Genomic DNA, 19,980 nt, shown 5'->3' with positions numbered 1-19,980 from the left:
AAGAATACTATTTAAATGGCATTTATTATTATTATTATTATTATTATTTTAAAATTTATGGATTTTTTTATTCTAATTATATTTAAACTCATATAGTCTTTTAATTTTAATTTTAATTAGAAATTATGCATAAAATGAATGATTTCATTCACAAAAGTTGATTGTGGATATTGAAGTATTTTAGCAGTAGGTTGTCAAAACAACTGAAAACCATTAAGTCTAGATAGTAGTTTTTCTTAAAAAGAGTCAAAAACTAACAACAAAAATAGAAAATTGACAATGTACACAAACACCACATTTTCATATGTTTCTTTATTGTACAAGACCAAAAATAGAAATGACACCAAATAGAGCCTAAGAGAACCAGAAGAAGGTAACCAAAATAAATGGGAAAAAATAAAGAGAAAGGAAAACTCATTTCACCCCTTTCCTGTCGGTCAGATACAGTGCCATAGTTAGTCTCTCTAATTATGGCATGATTTTATATTATTGTTGTAGATATTCTATGATTGGTAGGCTGATTGTAGTTGATATTCTGTAATTAATATGCTGATTGTAATTGCCTTATTTAGTCTCCTAGATGGCTATAATTGCTGATTTTTAGCCTTGTAACTGATGTTTCTATTTGCTATATAATACGAGAACCCTCACAAAGAGAGGCATTCAATCCAATTGACATGATATCAGATCTTTATCTCAATTAGGGTTGTTCTAATTTTTTCGGTTCTTTTCTATGGGTAGCGGAAATTTTTGGGTCGTCGGCAGTTTCTGACCATCAACAATTTTTGTTGGGTTTTCAGTGGGTGTTAAACTGCTATTCGACAGTTTCTATTGGGTTGGGATTGCGCGGTTAATTCTGTTTGTTTCAAAACTTTGGTGGTGTTGATCTGTGGTGCGTTTTTGTGTTGGTGCGGTGAGCATGGAGGAGAGTGTCTGGTGCATATCTTTGCCGATTCAAGTTTCTGGAGGTTCCATCAAAGGTTGTTGACACATGAATCAGGTTTTGTTTTTTTGTGATTCAATTTTTTTGTTGGGTTTCATCATGTCTTCTAGTGATTCCTTTGGGGCGCGTTTTACTGGAAAAAATTACTCTTCTGGGAATTCCAGTTTCATTTATTTGTTATGGGAAATAAATTGTGGGACCAGATTGATGGTAGTGATCCAGCTCCTACGGATCCTAAGGAGTTGGCCAAGTAGAAGGTCAAAGATGCACGTGTGATGTCCTGGATTGTAGGGTCGGTTGATCCTATTATTGTTCTCAATTTAAGGGCTTATAAGACTACGAAGGCTATATGGGAGTACTTTTCGAATGTTTATCACTAGGATAATATTGGTTTTTAGAATTTATAGGAAGATTTTTCTGATGTGGTTTATGCGAAGGTACCTGTTGCATCTATCTCTGTTGTTCAAGCTGTTCATGAGCAGAGCAAGAGAGATCAATTTTTGATGAAATTGCGTCCTGAATTTGAGGCTACCTGCTCAAATTTAATGAACCGGGATCCTTCACCATCTTTGGATGCTTGTTTTGGAGAATTACTTCGCAAGGAGTAGCGCCTTCTCACACAGGGTAAGTTCCAGCAGGATGCTAACCTAAATCCCGTTGCCTATGCAGCCTATGGGAGAGGGAAGGGTAAGGATATGCGCAAGGTCCAGTGTTTCGGCTGCAAGGTGTATGGTCATATTGCCATCATGTGTGCAAAAAAAGTGTGCAACTATTGTAAGACACAAGGCCACTTTATCAGAGAATGTCCCACTCGGCCTCCAAATCGTCACGCTACTACTTATCAGGCTACAGTAAACACTTCTTCTGCTCTAGGGATGTCCTCAGCTTCTTCGTCTGCCGTTGGATCCTCTATTCTTACCTCTGAAATGGTCTAGCAAATGATTATGTCAGCTTTTTCTGCCTTGGAGCTTCAAGGTAATACTTCACATAAGTCTTGGCTTATTGATTCTACAGCATCCAATCATATGACCAAATCATCTGATGCATTGTGCAATGTTCGTCCATATCATGGTTCGTTGCAAATTCATATAGCTAATGGGAGTCATTTAGCTATTAATGGAATAGGAGATATCAATCTTTCATTCAAATATGTTTATGCATCCCATGGACTATCTAGTAATCTTATTAAGGTTGGGCAGTTAGTTGAGAAAAATTGTGATGTCCCTCCATTTTTCTTGTGATGGTTGTCTTGTGTAGGATCAGGTGTCGGGGTAGATAGTCGCGAAGGGGCCTAAATTTTGCAGACTCTTTCCACTGCGTTTTTCTATTCCTAGTAGTTTATCTTTGCCTTATATGACAGTTAATACTCCGAGTGAAGTATGGCATAAACGTTTGGGCCATCCAAACTCTATTGTGTTGTCTCGTATGTTAAATTTTGGTTTGTTAGGCAATAAAGAACATATATCTAAACACTTGTCATTTGATTGTTCTGTATGCAAACTTGGTAAGAGTAAGACTCTGTTGTTTCCTTCTCATGGTAGTTGTGCTGCAAAATGCTTTCATATTGTGCATAGTGATGTGTGGGGCATTTCCCCTATAATTTCTCATGCTCGATATAAATATTTTGTGACATTCATAGATGATTTCAGTCGATATACTTGGGTCTATTTTCTTCGGGCCAAATCTGAGGTCCTATCTGTTTTTCAGAACTTTGTCACATATATTGAGAACCAATTTTCTACCTGTATTAAGATGTTGAGGTTTGATTCTGGTGGAGAGTACATGTCCCACGAGTTTCATGATTTCTTACATCACAAAGGAATTGTCTCTCGGCGTTCTTGTCCTCATACTCAGCAAAATGGGGTGGCGGAACAAAAGAACCGACACCTATTGGATGTTGTCCGCACCTTATTACTTGAATCTTCTGTCCCGTATAAATTATGGGTTGAGGCATTGTCTACTGCAATTTACTTAATTAATAGACTGCCCTCTCAGGTCTTGAATTTTGATTCTCCTTATTACTGTTTGTACCATCAGCATCCTAGAAATCTTAATCTGCATACTTTTGGATGTGTTTGCTTTGTTCATTTACCTCATCATGAACGTCATAAACTCTCTGCTCAATCTTTTAAATGTGCCTTTATGGGTTATAGTATTTCCCACAAAGGTTATGTTTGCTATAATTCTTGTGCTAACAAATTTCGTATATCTCGTAATGTTGTTTTCTTTGAGAATCAATGTTTCTTTCCTACATATGTTGAGTCGTTGCTTGAGATTAGTATTCTACCTTGTTTTGATGAATCACCATCTCTTCCTGGCTGGTTCAAACCCAGACTTGTGTATACTCGAGGTCGACCAACTTTGCCTCTTCCTGAGACTGACCTTTCATTTGAAACTCTTCCGACGACTTCTCCTGAGATTGACATGACATTCGAGACAGGTCCGAATTCAATTAACAATTGGGTAATTTCAAGAGGTTGAGGCTTTTAAACTCGAATTTAGACTCTCTGTTTGGTGTTAATGCTAACAAAACTATTGACTCTTTCCCCCTTTTTTTTTTTTTTCAAATTTCTTATGAGTTGAAATCTAACACTTTTCTAAGAAGGTGCCTTTAGGTAGTGTTTGGGAGCATGGATTTGGATTTGGGTGGATTTGGACAAAACACAATATAGTTTTATACTATGTTTTGTTCAAATTCACACAAATCCTAATATAAGGTCCGAAATCCATGCTCCCAAACCCACTGCTAGAGTCAATGGTTTTATCAATAGGCTTAATAAGTCGCAAGATTACTATCCCATAGCAATGTTTGAACATGAAAGTGTCTCCCACCCAAAGTGGGCATTAACCCCATAGATCCAAGGATGATTGAGTGAGATACTTGCTACCTCCATGGGCAAGAAATCACAAAATCCGGCAAAGTATGCGCCTATTGGATAGGTATATTATAACTATAAAAGAAAATGGCAACGAAGTATTATCTACCCAAGCAACTCTATATGGATAAGGGTGAGGCTAGGGCCTAAGTTTCAATCTCTTCAAGGACAACTTTGGCACTACATCCATGGTACCCCCATTCGTGACAAGCTTACAAACTTTGTTCTTCAAATTTAACATTAGCATAGAAGATGTTGGCTTGGTCGTTTCCATGATTTGAGTCTGCTTGGGTGGCCACTACGCACCTTGTTACATTAAGAGAGGCATTAGTATCTCATCCTCACACTCCTCCTCAAAGTCATGTGGGTCTTAAAGTAATTGTTGTTGTTTTCGCGGAGTTCCTCATCTTCTTCCTCTAGGGCTTGGGCACAGTTGAGGATGCTTGGCTGCTATGGCCCTCAAGGCCTCAATGTACAAGTTAAGTGGTTGGGATGTGATAGGAGTTGACCTTTTATCCTTAGTAGTGGAGGGGTGTTGGTCGATACTTTGATTAGCCTGTGGAGTTGAAGGATTAGGGTTCTAATAGTTCTTTGGGGCCATAGGAGCAAATGGAGGCTGTGAGCCTACAACCCCATTAAAGGTTCCCTGTGATTCCATATTGGGGAATGACTCTCCTAAGTCCTATGATACCTCTTTAATTGCACGTCTTTGTGATCGGCCTCCTCTAACAAATAAGGAAAGTTTATGGGAAGCTCTCTCAGTCATGCCATACCTCTCGAAGTAATACTCCAACTCTTGTAGCTAATCTAAGAACGTGGCGGGGTTAACCTACAGTACGAAGGTACATTGACTTTTACCATCTTTGTAATGTCATCATTACACCTATGCCTAGGTCGAAACTATACGAGAATGGTTGATATCTAACAATCCTTCCAAGTTGTTACTACCAGTAACAAAACACTTCACACTGTGTGATAGGTTGTACCGCACCAGTAGCACACAAGCTTAACTAGTCTATTGAAAGTAAACCACAAGTTCACCACAAGAGCAAATTCACAACCATCAAACGCAAAGTAAGCCAAAGCAGTTAGAAAAAGTAAGCAAGAGTTAGGAGATAAACCTATAAAGCAATTGAATTCTTATTATCAAACTTTCATAGGCAATATATGTTTATTGAATTCTTGTTATCACACTTTCATCGTCTCCTTTCTTTGCCACAACTTTGCACCATGCAAGGGTGATATCACCTAACAGGCCAGGGAACCCCAAAAAAAAAAAGAAAAAAAAGACATTGAGACTGCCTTAGCCTCTTGTAAGAATTCCATTACAACCATCACTTGGAAATAATTCATCGGAATGACAGTGAAAGTTGCATGTCCTACCCGCTGACCTCAATCACTTGCTTTGATACCTACATTGTAGATTGGACTATGGAATTAATCAATTTCATGCGTCTTGGGTCCTTTTTCAACTTCAAGTTGATTCATGTGCTTCCCTTTGTGAGCAAAGTTAAAAGTAAGCCTTGTATCCACCATAGCATGGGTGCTATTCCCATTGATATGCAGATCCACAAACATTAACCCTTTAATTTGGGCAACCTTGGGTTCTTTTGCTTGCCTCTCCAACACATTGAGTAACCAAATTGCACCCATCCTTGAAATTTCCTCCTCATCCTCATCTTGTCCTTGTGTCCTCTTTGCAATAGAAGCTTGCAAGGCATTGAGTAATGACTTGTAAAGTCAATCAACGACTCTATAAGGGCTCCAACATAAGAAACACATATTCTTACCCTTATCATTGGATGTGGTGAAAGCCTGAGATAAAGATGCTTCTTTTATGTTGATGCCTTGGTATCAGCTACCCCACTTTGGGTTTGTCCTTTTTGAAATTGCCATTTCACCGAACGAACCACTAGCTTAGGCACAGGGAACTCTCTCTTAATCAAATGTTCTGTGATATCTTGTGCAACAGGCAAGTCTTGAATCTTTGTTGATAAAGCTCAACCCTTGTCTAGGGTTTCAATTCTTCAAGTAAATAAAATATTTTGCCCTTCCTTGACATGTCCTAGATATCCAACATCAAAGCAAAGAATTTTTTCACATGCTCCCTTATTGTGTTGGTGTGCTTGAGATCTCACAATTTGTGTGGGCCTTGAACTCCATCTTCAAGTCTATCCAAGTATCGACTGCACACTGAGCTCTCAACCTCATCGTACTTGATTTGCTGCCATGACTTCGTGTCTCCAATCAAGTAAATAGTTGTCATGTATACCTTCACATCCTTCCAATCAGTCTAACTGCATTGGTCCATGTTAAATAAGTTCTCCAATTGCTTAGCATCTGCCATATTTTGGCACCCTTGTTTTGCTACATTCTACCCTTGTAGAATTATAATTCCCAAGAACATAAACAATCAAGTTCCCCTTGGCATTGAGCTCACCCATGCTGTGTTATAGTGCTTCTACCATAGCACAAAGATCTTCCAACAATTAGTAAGACCTTGCTAGTAATTGTCTTATCCCTCAAATAGAAAGTAGTAAGCAAACGTGAATGTAAACATGAGTTAGGTGGTAAACATGTAAAGCAACACAATTCTTGTCATCACTCCTTCATAGGCAACGTGTGTCTTGCGAGGGAGGCCAATATACTAAACACAATTACAAAAGCTAGTGAATTACTCAATGATTGATGAACACACACCCTCCCCTAGAAAGGTTTCTATGCTATTCTAACTGTAGCAAAAGGAAACATCAATATGACTGAGGAGTCCTACTCTTCGTTTTCACTTAGGCATTATCCTACTAAAAGAATAAAACTTACACCAGTATTTACACGATGGTTACCGATCCCATGTGCATAAGACAAACGGTCATACGCAAGCATAATGCATTGAACAAGCTGGGCTTGTGATGTCCATCAACATTCCTAGTAAAAGAATTTGGATGCTCATGTTGTGGATCAAAAGGGTGAGGACCTGTATCTACGACATCATCATAAGTAAGCTCATCCAATATGGACTTTTGATGCAGGAGCAAAATCAAGAATTTGCAGCCATTGAAGAGAAGAAGGGGAAGAGAGGAGAGGAGATAGAAAGGGGAATTCTCACATTCACTTCAAATTCAAATTCGACAACTGCTATTTACAAGTTACAAGAAACCATAGACTTCAATTGAGAATTAAAGTCAATAAACACATCAAGAATGAGAAACTCAACTATAGGAATGTCTAAAAGACTTTGGATGTCTTCAAACACAGTCATTTCCTTGCTTGTCGTGTCTCCAAGTTGAGCAACCCTAACAGATTCTTTGTCTTGGTTGGTTGGTAGTGCAGGCTTTTCAAGATGATCTCCTTATCAATATAGTGGAAGACATATGTGTTCTCATGTCCTTGAGTCACACCCTAATCAGCCAACCTAGGAGAACCAAGGAGTACCTGGCCAATATCTATGGTATGATACCACACCAAACATTATCAAAATGATCAACCATCTGGATAGGAACTGAACATCTTTCACAAACATTAATAGTAGAGTTATCAACCCAAAATATCGTAATAAAGCTCTAGCTGAGGTTTTGGATAAAGTTGCATACGAGTGATTCCATTTCTAGAAACCAAGTTCGTAGGACATCTTCCATCAATGATGACTTTGCACACATTTTCTCCACTCTTAAGAAAGATATGGAATGACTTGATATTATGCCCTGAGTATGACAAAAACCATTCATTTTTCTAGTAAGCTATTCACCAAAATCCCTTGACATGATTTGCTAATGATCCTCAAATTATTTTTGCAAGCCACAAGCTCCACCATCAAATTCTTAAGAGCAATCTTCAAATAAAACAAATCCTCATAAACAACTTACAAATGGCATCAATTTGGTCTGATTCTTTATGTTACTTGTTAGCAAGAAAATTTCTAGCCTTTCAAATCAATTATCATGCTTGCTCACAAATTATCTTGTCCGCAATCAAAATACTTCGTTACAGATGAAAATATTGTGGAGAAAACCCAAATATAGTGGTTGGAGCAATTTCTCATGAATCTAGAACTAGGATGATTGTAGTAGACTCTTCACAGGTTTCTAGAATGTAGGGTGTGCAAGGCACCTTTGGTAATGAACTCTAGGTTAGGTAAGAGAAGGGGGTGAGTATTGTAATGATGGTGGCAATGTGATGCAAAAAGCATAGGAAACCTGGGATTTTGGAAGGCCAAAATCGTGGGGCCACAGCTGTTTGGATGGTGATGAAATTTCGATTTCTGTTTTCAATGGGATGGATGTTGTTGCAGGATAGTTCGTGAAAAGTGGTGTTTGAAGAATTGGGATGTACTGTCATATATTATAATAGAGGGAAAGACCTATCACTGAGATGAAGTCTTTCGTTTTACTCAATATTTCAACATGGTATCAGAGCAGGATCTGACCTAAACCCTGATTGCATAACCATCACTAAACTAAACCCTAATCATCATAATCCCCCACAAGCCTGCTGACTAGAAAGATCATCAGTGTCAGCAAAATCCACGAGCAGGTTCAGGTTTTGCTGTAAAAAGCTGCAGTCACTGGAAAATTCCTAGACACTGTTGTCCTCTTCAAAACTCTAGAAATACTTCATATTTTGCAAAACCAGCCACATAGCGAGCCACCAAACCTGCTGGTCTGCCAGCCTACAAAATTTCACAGCTAGAGGAGCCTTCACACACCGGCCAAAACCCGGAAGTGCCGACCCCACACTGGTGCATGAGAGTGTTTTGAGCAGCCTTTTTGCTTTGATTTCCTCCCAAATGTCTTTCTTCCTACACCATAATACCAAGTTTTTTGCCATCTTTGTTTGTCCAAATATATCACCATTTTTAGTTGCTCAAGTGCGGCATTTCGGGAATGATTGCTTTTAATGCCCGAAGCTGTTTATCAATGTTTATTGAGTTCATTGAGCCTTGAAACAGTGGTATTTCTGTGTTTGTGATTTGTTTTTGTCTTGTTCATCGTGTGCTTGTGGTTTGCTTTGGTTGTCGAATGTTGTTTGTTAAGATGGAGTCTATGAATTCCAGGAGGATATTGTTCACTGTGTATTTATGATTTGCTACTATATTGAGGCCATGTGTGTTTTGGGTTGGAGTTCCCAAATCCCAGAAGTATTTTCCCTCATTAGTCACTTGTTTGAATCAACAATGTGCAATAACAGTCTCAAAGGATGAGTATTCAAGGCTTTTGCATTATCAGGCACCCGAACAAGCATCTCATTACATTGCATCGTTTGCTTGGAAAAGTCACCTTACAGTTTGTATGTCATCCAATGTCTTTCCTACTAGTCCTTGGGTCATTAACTCTGTTGCCACTGACCATATGTCAGGTGTATCCAAATTATTTTCTACTCTCTAAATCCAATATTCTAAAAATCTACCTCAAGTTACCCTTGTTGACGGGTCCATTGCTATAGTTAATGGGATAGGATTAGTGAATCCTACTCCCACTATCTCTCTTTTGTTTTATATATTCCTAAATCTCCTTTCATTCTCATGTTTGTTGGTAAGCTAAATTGTTCTTTGACCTTCTTTCTTAATTATATGGTTATTTTGGATTTGAAGACAAGGAAAACAACTTGCACAATATGTGAGGCTGTTTACAACTTTGAGTTTCTCTCTCCTCATTTTTCTTACACAGTCACTGCTACACCACTCCAAGGTCATTGTTGCGTTGGTCATCCATCCTTGGACAAGTTGACACAATTAGTTCCTACTTTGAGCTCTATGTCTAATCGTGAGTGAGTCTTGTCAGTTGGGAAAACATCATCTTGTTCCCTTTGCTCTCTGATTATATAAATGGGTGGTTAATCCTTTCATGTTAGTCTATTCTAATGTTTGGGGCGCTACTTTTGTCACATCAAAGTTAGGGTTTTGATACTTTATTATATTTGTTGATGACTACTTCAGGATGACTTGATTGTTTTTAATGAAATATTATTCTGAGTTGTTTAGTATCTCTTCTGCCTTCTGTTCTCAAATAAGGACTCAATTTGATATGCCAACTAGGATACTTTGTAGTAATAATGCTAAGGAGTACTTCAATACACAATTCACGATGTATATGACTAATTCTGGTATGATTCTTCAGTTATCTTGTTCCCACGCTTGACAACAAAATGGAGTTGTAAAGCAAAAAAAATAGATAGATTCCAAAGTCACTTGTACCCTTTTGTATCAAATGAATGTCTCCAAAGTTTTGTGGAGTGATGCCATGCTTACTAACTCTCTCATCAATAAAATTCCATCCTTTATTCTTGGTGATAAAATTCCATTTTTAGTTATCTTTGCTAATGCTTGTTCCCACTTCCTCCTCATATATATAATTGTGTGTCCTTTGTCCATAAGCTAAGTCTAGGAATGAACAAGTTGAATCCTCAGGCTATCAAATGCATATTTTTGGGACCTTCATATACTCAGAAGGGATATCGATGTTATAGCCCTACCTTACATCAATTATTTTTGTTTTTGTTGATGTCACCCTTTTTGAGTCTACACCTCATTATTCTAAGTCCTAGAGTTTTGTTGACCTTAATGAGTCTCTTCATCTGCCTAGTCTTCCATATCCTAACCTATTATACGTGTCCAATCCTCCTACATCTTCATCTAGTTTGAGTTCATCTTATCACTTGGATCATACCAATTTGCAGGTGTACACAGACTCATGGGAGGAAAGCCTCTTGCTTTTGCACCTCAAGCTCCCTTAACAAATGATCCTATTGCTCAAGATTTTGATCCTCGTATAGTTGTTCGGAAAGGTAAACACATTTGTACCCAACTTCCAATCTCTAGTTTTGTTCGGTATGATTTCTTGTCACCCTAGTATTACTATTTGTTAGTACTTTGTTTTTTGTTGCTCTTCTAAAATCTATTTCTGAAGCTCTTTTCCATTTCGGGTGGAGGATTCCAATGGTTAAACAGATGCATAAGCTACATATTAATGATACATGGGATTTGGTACCTCTTCCTCCTGATAAGTTTGCAATTGGATGTCGTTGGGTGTACAATGTCAAAGTCAATCCAGGTGACTCATTTGGAGGTCCGCCTTGTTGCTAAGAGATATACTTAGGTGTATGGTTTGGATTATTAAAACACATTCTCTTCGATTGCCAAACTTGCCTTGGTACGTTTTTCACCTCCTCAACCACCATTTTTCACTGGCCTCTACCTCAATTATATGTGAAGAATGCTTTCCTATATGGTGATCTTCAAGAGGTCTATATGGAGCAACCACTTGGATTTGTTGCTCAAGGGGAGTCATGCTTAATATGTCGACTTAAGAAATCATTATATGGTTTCAAACAATCTCCTAAAGCAAGATTTGGTCACTTTAGTACTGTAGTACTTGAGTTTGGACTCTGACAATTTGCAATAGATCACTTTGTATTTTATCGTCATACTCCATCCAATAGGATTCTCCTTAGTGTGTATGTGGATGATATTATCATTACCGACAATGATGATCAAAGTATTCAAGGCCTAAATCATGTCCTATAGACTAAACCTTAGACCAAACATTTGGGACCATTAATGTACTTTATTATAGAAGTATCGAGATCTTGTATAGGAACAATCTCATCATAGAGGAAGTATACTCTTGATCTTCTAGATAAGATTGGACTATTAGGATCCAATTCTAATGCGACACCCATGGATCCTAACGTTAAGTTAGTGCCAAATATAGGTGATTTGTCGGTTGAACCAGGATGGTATCGGAGACTTGTTGGAAAGTTGAATTATCTCACAATCGCTCAACCGGGTATATCTTTTGCAACAAGTGTTGTGAGTCAGTTTCTTGATTCTCAGACATTGGGACGCAGTGATTCGCATCTTGAGATATCTTAAAGGTACACTTGGGGAGAGGTTTCTTATATCAAGATCAGGGTTACACTTATATTCAAGGATATACGAATGTAGATCTGGCTGGGTCACCTTCCTATAAAAGATCTATAGCTGGATATTGTATCTTTGTTGGGGTTAATTTGGTTTCTTGGAAGAGTAAGAAACAAATTATGGTGGCTAGGTCAAGTCCTAATCAGAGTATAAGGCCATAGCTCACACCGCATATGAACTTGTTTGATTGAAAAACATGTTGGAAGAATTGGGTTTTCCACATTCTCGACCTATGGATTTGATATGTGATAACCAAGCTACTATTTATATTGCCTCCAACCCGAACTTCCATGAGTGAAAAAAACACATTGAAGGTGATTTCCCCTTGTTCGGGAGGAACTTGTGTAGAATTACAACTACTCATGTGAAATTTGATTTGCAGCTAGCTGATTTATTCACAAAAGCCTTGTGGGGTGCCTGTGTTAAACACTTGTAACGAGCTAGGAGCATATGATATCTGTGTCAGCTTAAAGGGGAGTGTCAATGGTCATTTTTGTCATTTAGCATTATTACTATGTGTTAGTCTTATTTTAATAAGTGTGAGTTAGTAAGGGTATTTTGTTCATTAGTATGTGCTTGGCATATATTATGATAGAGGGAGAGACCTATCACTGGGATGAGGTCTTCCATTTTACTCAATACTTCAGCATATACTTATTAAACTAAACATATAATAAACTATTAACTAAAAACCCAATAATCCTTTGAACCAATTATTCTCCAGAGGGAATCTTGCTAAGGTCTTGTATCTTGTCCTACATCACATATCCTTAGGAGAAACTCTTTGTGTAATAACGAAGGTGAAGGACCAACTGAACGTTGCCCATGTTCCATGACATTGTGAAGATGGTTGCCTAGTGAAGGCTTATGCATGTGGTGCATTTGTGGAGGAATTGGAGAGATTACACTAGATCTAAGGTCAAAGGTAGGAGTGTAGGATTGTGCAATCAGTCAGTATGGTGAATTCAGTGAATTAACTGAGTTCACCGGAAAATTTTGGTTAACCATATCCTTTCACTAAACTGAACTAAAATGAATTAAAGGGTATACTCAAACCCAAACTCTCACCGGACCAAATTTTATTTTGGTTAACTGAAATTGTGATGCACTTCAAATTTACATATATGTGTGTGTGTATATATATTTATTTATTTATAATATATATGTTCAGTCTTTAATTCGGTTTTCATTGAATACTGCATAGCCGTAGTCAGAGGGATCAAACTAGAGTGGCGAGTTGCTTGGTGTGAATTTATGTGTAATCCCAAGAGGGGGGGGGGGGTGAATTGGGTATTTTAAAAATCTAGGTCTCTTAAGTCCTAATTTTGAAAACCTTACAACCGCACACGCACAAATTAGATGACAAATAGTTCAATATTTCTCAACTTATTAATTTAATGTGTGACTTTATCAAGCAAATTGAATTACCCAATCACTTAACATATATAACAAACAGATAATTAAGTGCAGGTGGAAATTAAAAGAGTTAAGGGAAAGAAAGATGCAAACACGGGGATTCATTGACGGGTGGACTGTCTGAGATTTTTGAGCTCTCGGTATTTTCTCGTCGATGAGAGCAAAGCGTTTGACGACGAGTGGCATTCAGTCATTCGTCGACGAGAGTAGGGGAATCGTCGACGAGCTGCCTGTTAATCAACTTGATCCAACCTAGGTCAATGCATATGATTATGTCATGAAAAGCATGCATCCTAAGGTCAATCTATATGACATTTTGAGCTTCCAACTATATCATATGAGATATGCAAGTACAATCACACCTAATGCGGTTTACAACTGAAAAACTAGATTGCCTTTATCCTTCTACTCTTCGGCTTCCATGGGTTGAGCCAAGTAATATGTACTTTGTGTTCCTTGTGGCTTCCATAGCATACTTACCCTCCGTGCATGATAAGTCATGAATCTGTTCAAAAACTCAATGCACAAGTAAAATACTAGGTGATTTGTCATTATCAAAACAGGATTGGACTCATAGAGTCAACAATTTTTCCCTTTGATGATGACAAATACACGAGCAAAAATGGGGTAAGCCTAACAAGGCTCTCCCTAAAATAATGCATGATTTATAATATAGCTATGTAATCTAGAAAATATATATGTTCTAGAAGTATATTTGCTCTAGAAAATATCTATCCTCTCCCTTTTGAGCTTGAAATTTTTTTTTTTTTGCTCTAATAAATATTCTCTCCCCCTTTTGACATCAATCAAAAAGGTATAAAAAATACGAATTTAAATATCTCTCCTCTTTATTAAAAAATTTATCTCTCCCCCTTTCGAAAGATATAGCTATCTTGTAAAATCAATTTTCATGTTGAACCTACAACATTTCAATCAACATTTATATAAGCAGGCAAGCAATTCAGTTCATTAAAGTCCAAAAATCATGTGCGTATCAACATGTATTTTATTTTATTGTCAACGCTTTAGTCTATGAGTTATTGCATTTTATTTTAAAGGGTTTTGTATCCTAATGGTTAGTCTGGTCTATGAGCTTGAGCATTTAATCCTTATCATGCATGAGATGCAAATATTACAGACCATATAGTTATTACAGACCCAACTCAAATGCAATTACAAATCAAATGATAAATGTCTTCTTCTTCCTTTTCTTTTGCTCTTATGGAATCCGCCAGACGATATAATCTTTTAGTTTCTTCTAGCTTTCATTATGCTATCCCTTATGTGTGTGTAGAAATATAAACCTGCTCAAGCACTGAATACACTCATAAGTGACTTACGCTTTGTCATTATCAAAAACAGGGATTGGACTCAAAAAGTCAACAGTTCTATTTTTTTTTCCTTTCTCTGGGTGTGGCCTAAGTTGGGCTTGTCAACTGGTTAGGTTCGGGTTTGATATGGATGGATCTGGTATTAGTAAAATGCGCTGGGCTTATGTGCGCATGGTCTGGGTTTTTTGGTCTATGTAAGGGAATAAGGATAAAAGAAGAGAAATGAGAGGATGAGGCCTTACATGGATTTCAGATTTGGAAAGATCTCACATTCAATAGCACACATATGAAAGATGGCACTGTGCACAAAACTGTGATGGTGGAGATGCACAGCAGGTAGCTTGCAGTGCTGTGAGTATTGCTGGCAAGGCTTCAAAGATGATGGCACTTTGGTTGGGCTTCTCTCTTGATGACAAAGATGGGGGTAACACTGTTGCTTTTGACTCCACAGCAGCACTCCCATTTTCTCTCTCTGTGATCTGGTTATGGTAAAATGCGTTGGGCTTATGTGCGCATGGTCTGGGTTTTTTGGTCTATGTAAGGGAATAAGGATAAAAGAAGAGAAATGAGAGGATGAGGCCTTACATGGATTTCAGATTTGGAAAGATCTCACATTCAATAGCACACAGATGAAAGATGGCACTGTGCATGAAACTGTGATGGTTGAGATGCACAGCAGGTAGCTTGCAGTGCTGTGAGTATTGCTGGCAAGGCTTCAAGGATGATGGCGCTTTGGTTGGGCTTCTCTCTTGATGACAAAGATGGGGGTAACACTGTTGCTTTTGACTCCACAGCAGCACTCCCATTTTCTCTCTCTGTGATCTGGTTATAGCAAAATGCGTTGGGCTTATGTGCGCATGGTCTGGGTTTTTTGGTCTATGTAAGGGAATAAGGATAAAAGAAGAGAAATGAGTGGATGAGGCCTTGCATGGATTTCAGATTTGGAAGATCTCACATTCAATAGCACATAGATGAAAGATGGCATTGTGCACGAAACTGTGATGGTTGAGATGCACAGCTGGTAGCTTGCAGTGCTGCGAATATTGCTGGCAAGGCTTCAAGAATGATGGTGCTTTGGTTGGGCTTCTCTCTTGATGACAAAGATGGGGGTTGTTAAAATCCCAATACCAAGTATCATTGTAAATAATACACAAATTAGGAAAGTGGGTAAATATAGGGGATTTGATTTTATTCAGTAAGGGGATTGTTTCCTTGTTCAAGATAGGTAATAGTATTATATATTGGGATGTACATATGAACATGCTTATGCTTGAATAAAAGATTCAAAGCTTCCGCTAGATTGGTTGGTAAGCTAATCTACCTATCACATACTAGACCAGATATTGCATTTACAGTCAGTGTAGTAAGTCAATTCATGCATTCACCAAAAGAAGCCCACTTAGATGCCGTGTACAAGATCCTTAGATATCTCAAGGGATCTCTGGGAAGAGGACTTTTCTTTAAGAAATGAGAGAGCAAGAAAGTAGAGATCTTTACGGATGCAGATTGGGCAGGATCAGTGGAAGATAGAAGGTCCACCACAGGTTATTGTACATTCATCTGGGGAAATCTGGTAACTTGGAGAAGCAAAAAACAGAACGTGGTGGCTCGTAATAGTGCTGAAGCTGAATTCAGGGTAGTCGCTCAAGGGATATGTGAAGGACTATGGTTACGAAAACTCTTGGAGGAATTACAGGTTCCGGTGAACTTTCCTATCAAACTCTATAGTGACAATAAGGCAGCTATCAGCATCTCTCTCAATCTAGTTCAACATGACAGGACTAAACATGTGGAAGTAGACAAACACTTCATCAAAGAGAAAATTGAAGATGGGATTATCTGTATAACATATGTACCTACCAAGGAACAAACTGCAGATATTTTCACCAAAGGGTTGGGACGACAGAACTTTCAGGATCTCATCAGCAAGTTGGAAATGATTAATATTTATGATCCAACTTGAGGGGGAGTGTTAAAATCCCAATCCCAAGTATCATTGTAAATAATACACAAATTAGGAAAGTGGGTAAATATAGGGGATTTGATTTTATTCAGTAAGGGGATTGTTTCCTTGTTCAGGATAGGTAATAGTATTATATATTGGAATGTACATATGAACATGCTTATGCTTTAATAAAAGATTCAAAGCTTCCTCTTACAGGGGTAACACTGTTGCTTTTGACTCCACAGCAGCACTTCCATTTTCTCTGTCTGTGGTTCATTACTTCTGCATTTTGCTGCTTCTTCTCCTTGGTTTAATAAAATTTTTCAGCTTTGAGATTGATATGAAGGGTTGGGGGCCCCTGGCAGTGATGATCTAGCAGCAAAAAGGGAAAACAATGTTAGGTTATTTTAGGGTTTGGGTGCTGTGGGTTTGACGAATATGATAGGCTGGGGTTTCAGCTGTGGCTGGTAAGACTGGGCTAATGGTTCTCTTATGGCTAGGCTGGTAGTGGTACTTGGTGGTTTGATGATAGTAACAATGGAGGATTGAAATGAGACTCAAATACTTAATTGATGCATGACCGATTGGCAGCAGAGAATCAGCTAGAAAGTGATAGCAAATTAAGAGAAAGCCAAAAGAATGTAACAGAAAATAGATGGGAAAAACAAGAAGAAAGAAAACTCAAAGTTTAGGGCTTTTAATTCTCATAATTCAAATCTGCCTCTCATTGTTTCACCTCAAGGCTCAAGCCTTTATATAGGCCTTCTGCAAATACTGATAAAGTAACAATCTCCAAGAAATAATATTAAATCCCTAAAAATTAAGCCAGTGCAATCTAAAATATTTAATTCATAATACCTAGATAATCATAAAGACCCTAATTATGTCTGCAGGCACGAAAGTCTCACACCATAACATATGTTGCTTATCAAAGGGCAGACATTGAACACACACCATCACATATCTTGCCTACCAGAGGGCAGACACTGAACAGTTTACTACACCTAGTGTAATTTATGGCCAACAATCAGCTGGATAAAATAATGCTTTTGGCAATCTGATCCTAAGATTGTCTCCTTAAACCCTTCATGAGTTCATCTGTGAGAGGAATAACACACTATTGTATCATCTTTTCTTATTGCCAGGACAAAGTGTATTTTTGGCAATAAAAAATCCTTAGGCAAGACAAATTATAGCGTTACTTCCCCCTTTTTGATGATACCAAGTCTCTTATATTCCATTCGTCACGTACAGTTTTACATGCTTATATTTTTTCCATGGTGGACAGTTGAGTAGTCCATTGTTTGGGATATAGTTAAAGCTTTTTCTAAATTATATTCTTTTTTTATTTTGAGTTAGTGAAATGAGTTTGATTGGTTTTAATTCTCCATGTTTTGTTCCTTCAGGACATTTGATAAACCCAGATTTAGTGTTTCAGCTCTTAGATTGCTTTTATTGGCTGGATTAAATTAGAAGAGACTCATGTTGTGTGTGAATCTGCCCTCCAGCTCATAATAACTTAACTTAAAAGCCAACTCATACTTATGTTCCATTCTACACACATTCACATCCCTGCAGATGTCTACTTGCTAAGAACTGGACTATAGATAGATCATGGACGATAATAAAAGAAAGGAAACTGGAATAAAGCATTGTCAGTAAATGATAAGGAGAAATGGAGCCTGAAATAATTCCTTTTGCAATTTAACGAAGAATGCTAGTTATTTTGGGATTCAGGGACCCAATTATACCAAAAGTTGCTGTTTTTTGTAAGCATCCACCCTCCCTTTTTTCCTTTACTTGAGTGGCCCAAACCCCCATCACCCAAAATGCCAATTGTCAAACAAGCCCCCATTCTCAAAAAAGATAACTCTCCCATAAACTCAGGTTCAGTTTGAGAGGATTCTTCTCAATAATATTGTTGCCTTTATTGTTAATAAGATTCTTTTTTTCGCCTAAATAGAAAGTGTAACCCAATATGCTGTTTGTTGTTTTCAATGGCCTAGTTTCAGTTGCAGAAGAAAAGCAACAATCGTATGCTGTGTTAATTCCAGAAGAAAAGAGTCATCATTATGCCATGTCAATTCTAGAGGAGAATCGGCACCAATCTGAATCTTTTCCTGAAGAACAGATTCAGCATGAAAAGGATTCTGTTCCTGAGGAACAGATGCAGGAGCAATCGACTAATCCAGAACAATTCATGGTGAAGGACGAAAAGGCATTGATCGTTCCATTAATTGAATTGAGTGATGATGAAAAAGAAGGTCCAAAGGCTGGAATTCAAGAACAGATAATTGAGGACCTGCATAGCTCTATCTGGTACTGCATAGGTCCCTATGGTAAAACAAAGGGCCCCTATTCATTGTCCTTGCTTAAGCGTTGGGTTGACTGCAGTTCTTATGCCTCCAAATTTAAGGTTTGGAAGATGGGTGAAAGCCAAGAAAAAGCGATCTCATTGACCAAAATTATGAGCCAGATCTTCGCAGAAAGAAGCTAGAAGCAAAATATTTTTGTTGAATTGCAAATGCAAGTAAATAAGCGTGCTTTTTAAGGTTTGTCAGGCAGGTTGGAACAAAGAATAAGTGAAATACATAATGGTTGTGGGGAGGGACTTTTGGTGCCCCAGTGTCCAGTGTCCCGTGTTTGTCATTATCTTAGCCTCAACTTGAGCATTCCTCACAGGAAAAAACAGTGTTTTTTCAGACAGCATCTATTGGCATGGTCAAAATATACCTCATGGTTATTTATCAACATGCACAGCTCTGGTATTACATAATTTATGTTTGCAATTGCTTCTTGCCTGTTGCTTCTTGCCTATTGCTTTTCTCATCTTGTGTTCTATTTTCTAAGTTTATATGTAAAAGTTGGTGGACACTTTTTTTAATTGTTTTTCTAGATTTTTTCACATTTAGGAGCATGAAATTTGAATATTGTTGCAGACTATGACAACATATTACAAAATTGGATGGAATTTTTCATTGTCGCTCCAATATTAAACTCAATGTCTAGTCTAGCTGTAGTTAAATATATTATACTGCCAACAATCTGCTTAAAATATGTTTAGTTCACACAGTTACCACTCCCAATTTTTCCTTCAATTTTTCTTCAACCGGAGTTAATAATGACTTGCAATTATCCATCTTGATTTTTTTTTTTTAAATATCACCTTCATATTTATATATATAGGAAAAAATATCCCATCATTTGTCTGAGTAACTTCAATACCTAAAAAATAAAACATTAAACCCATATAAGTTATTTCAAAATCTTTTATTATAGCCTCCCTGAAGCTTGAAATTAGCTTAGAGCAGTTCCCAGTAAAAATAAAATCACCCACATATAAACACACTATGATCACACCACCCTAGGAATTAATTTTCACATATAAAGTGTGTTCACATGAACACCTCTGAAATCTATGTGAAAGAAAATTAAAAATCAATTTGAGTATATCAAACTTTAGGAGCTTATTTTAATCCATACAATGCTCTTTTCAATTTATAAATTTTATTTTCCTCGCCCTTTTAAACATAACCTTCAAGCTAATCAACATA

General features: G+C 37.6%; 1 protein-coding gene across 3 annotated transcripts in view; it reads left to right on the top strand.

Annotated features, from left to right (window-relative positions):
* The window catches only part of LOC131164468 (uncharacterized protein At5g08430-like), a 103,126-nt gene extending 83,710 nt beyond the window's left edge, over positions 1–19,416 (top strand). For 2 of the 3 annotated variants that reach the window (XM_058121676.1, XM_058121678.1), the window contains one exon: positions 18,433–19,416. In XM_058121676.1, coding sequence (XP_057977659.1) covers positions 18,433–18,923 — 491 coding nt within the window. In that variant the 3' untranslated portion in view covers positions 18,924–19,416. The remainder of the gene's footprint in view (positions 1–18,432) is intronic. The other variant, XM_058121677.1, reaches the window with a different exon arrangement.
* The last annotated feature ends 564 nt before the right edge of the window (positions 19,417–19,980 follow it).

Source organism: Malania oleifera, chromosome 9 (assembly GCF_029873635.1).
Source record: "Malania oleifera isolate guangnan ecotype guangnan chromosome 9, ASM2987363v1, whole genome shotgun sequence".
NCBI classification, from domain to species: Eukaryota; Viridiplantae; Streptophyta; class Magnoliopsida; order Santalales; family Ximeniaceae; genus Malania; species Malania oleifera.
Note: the sequence above shows the minus strand (reverse complement) of the source record. Positions and strands in the feature narration are given on the sequence as shown.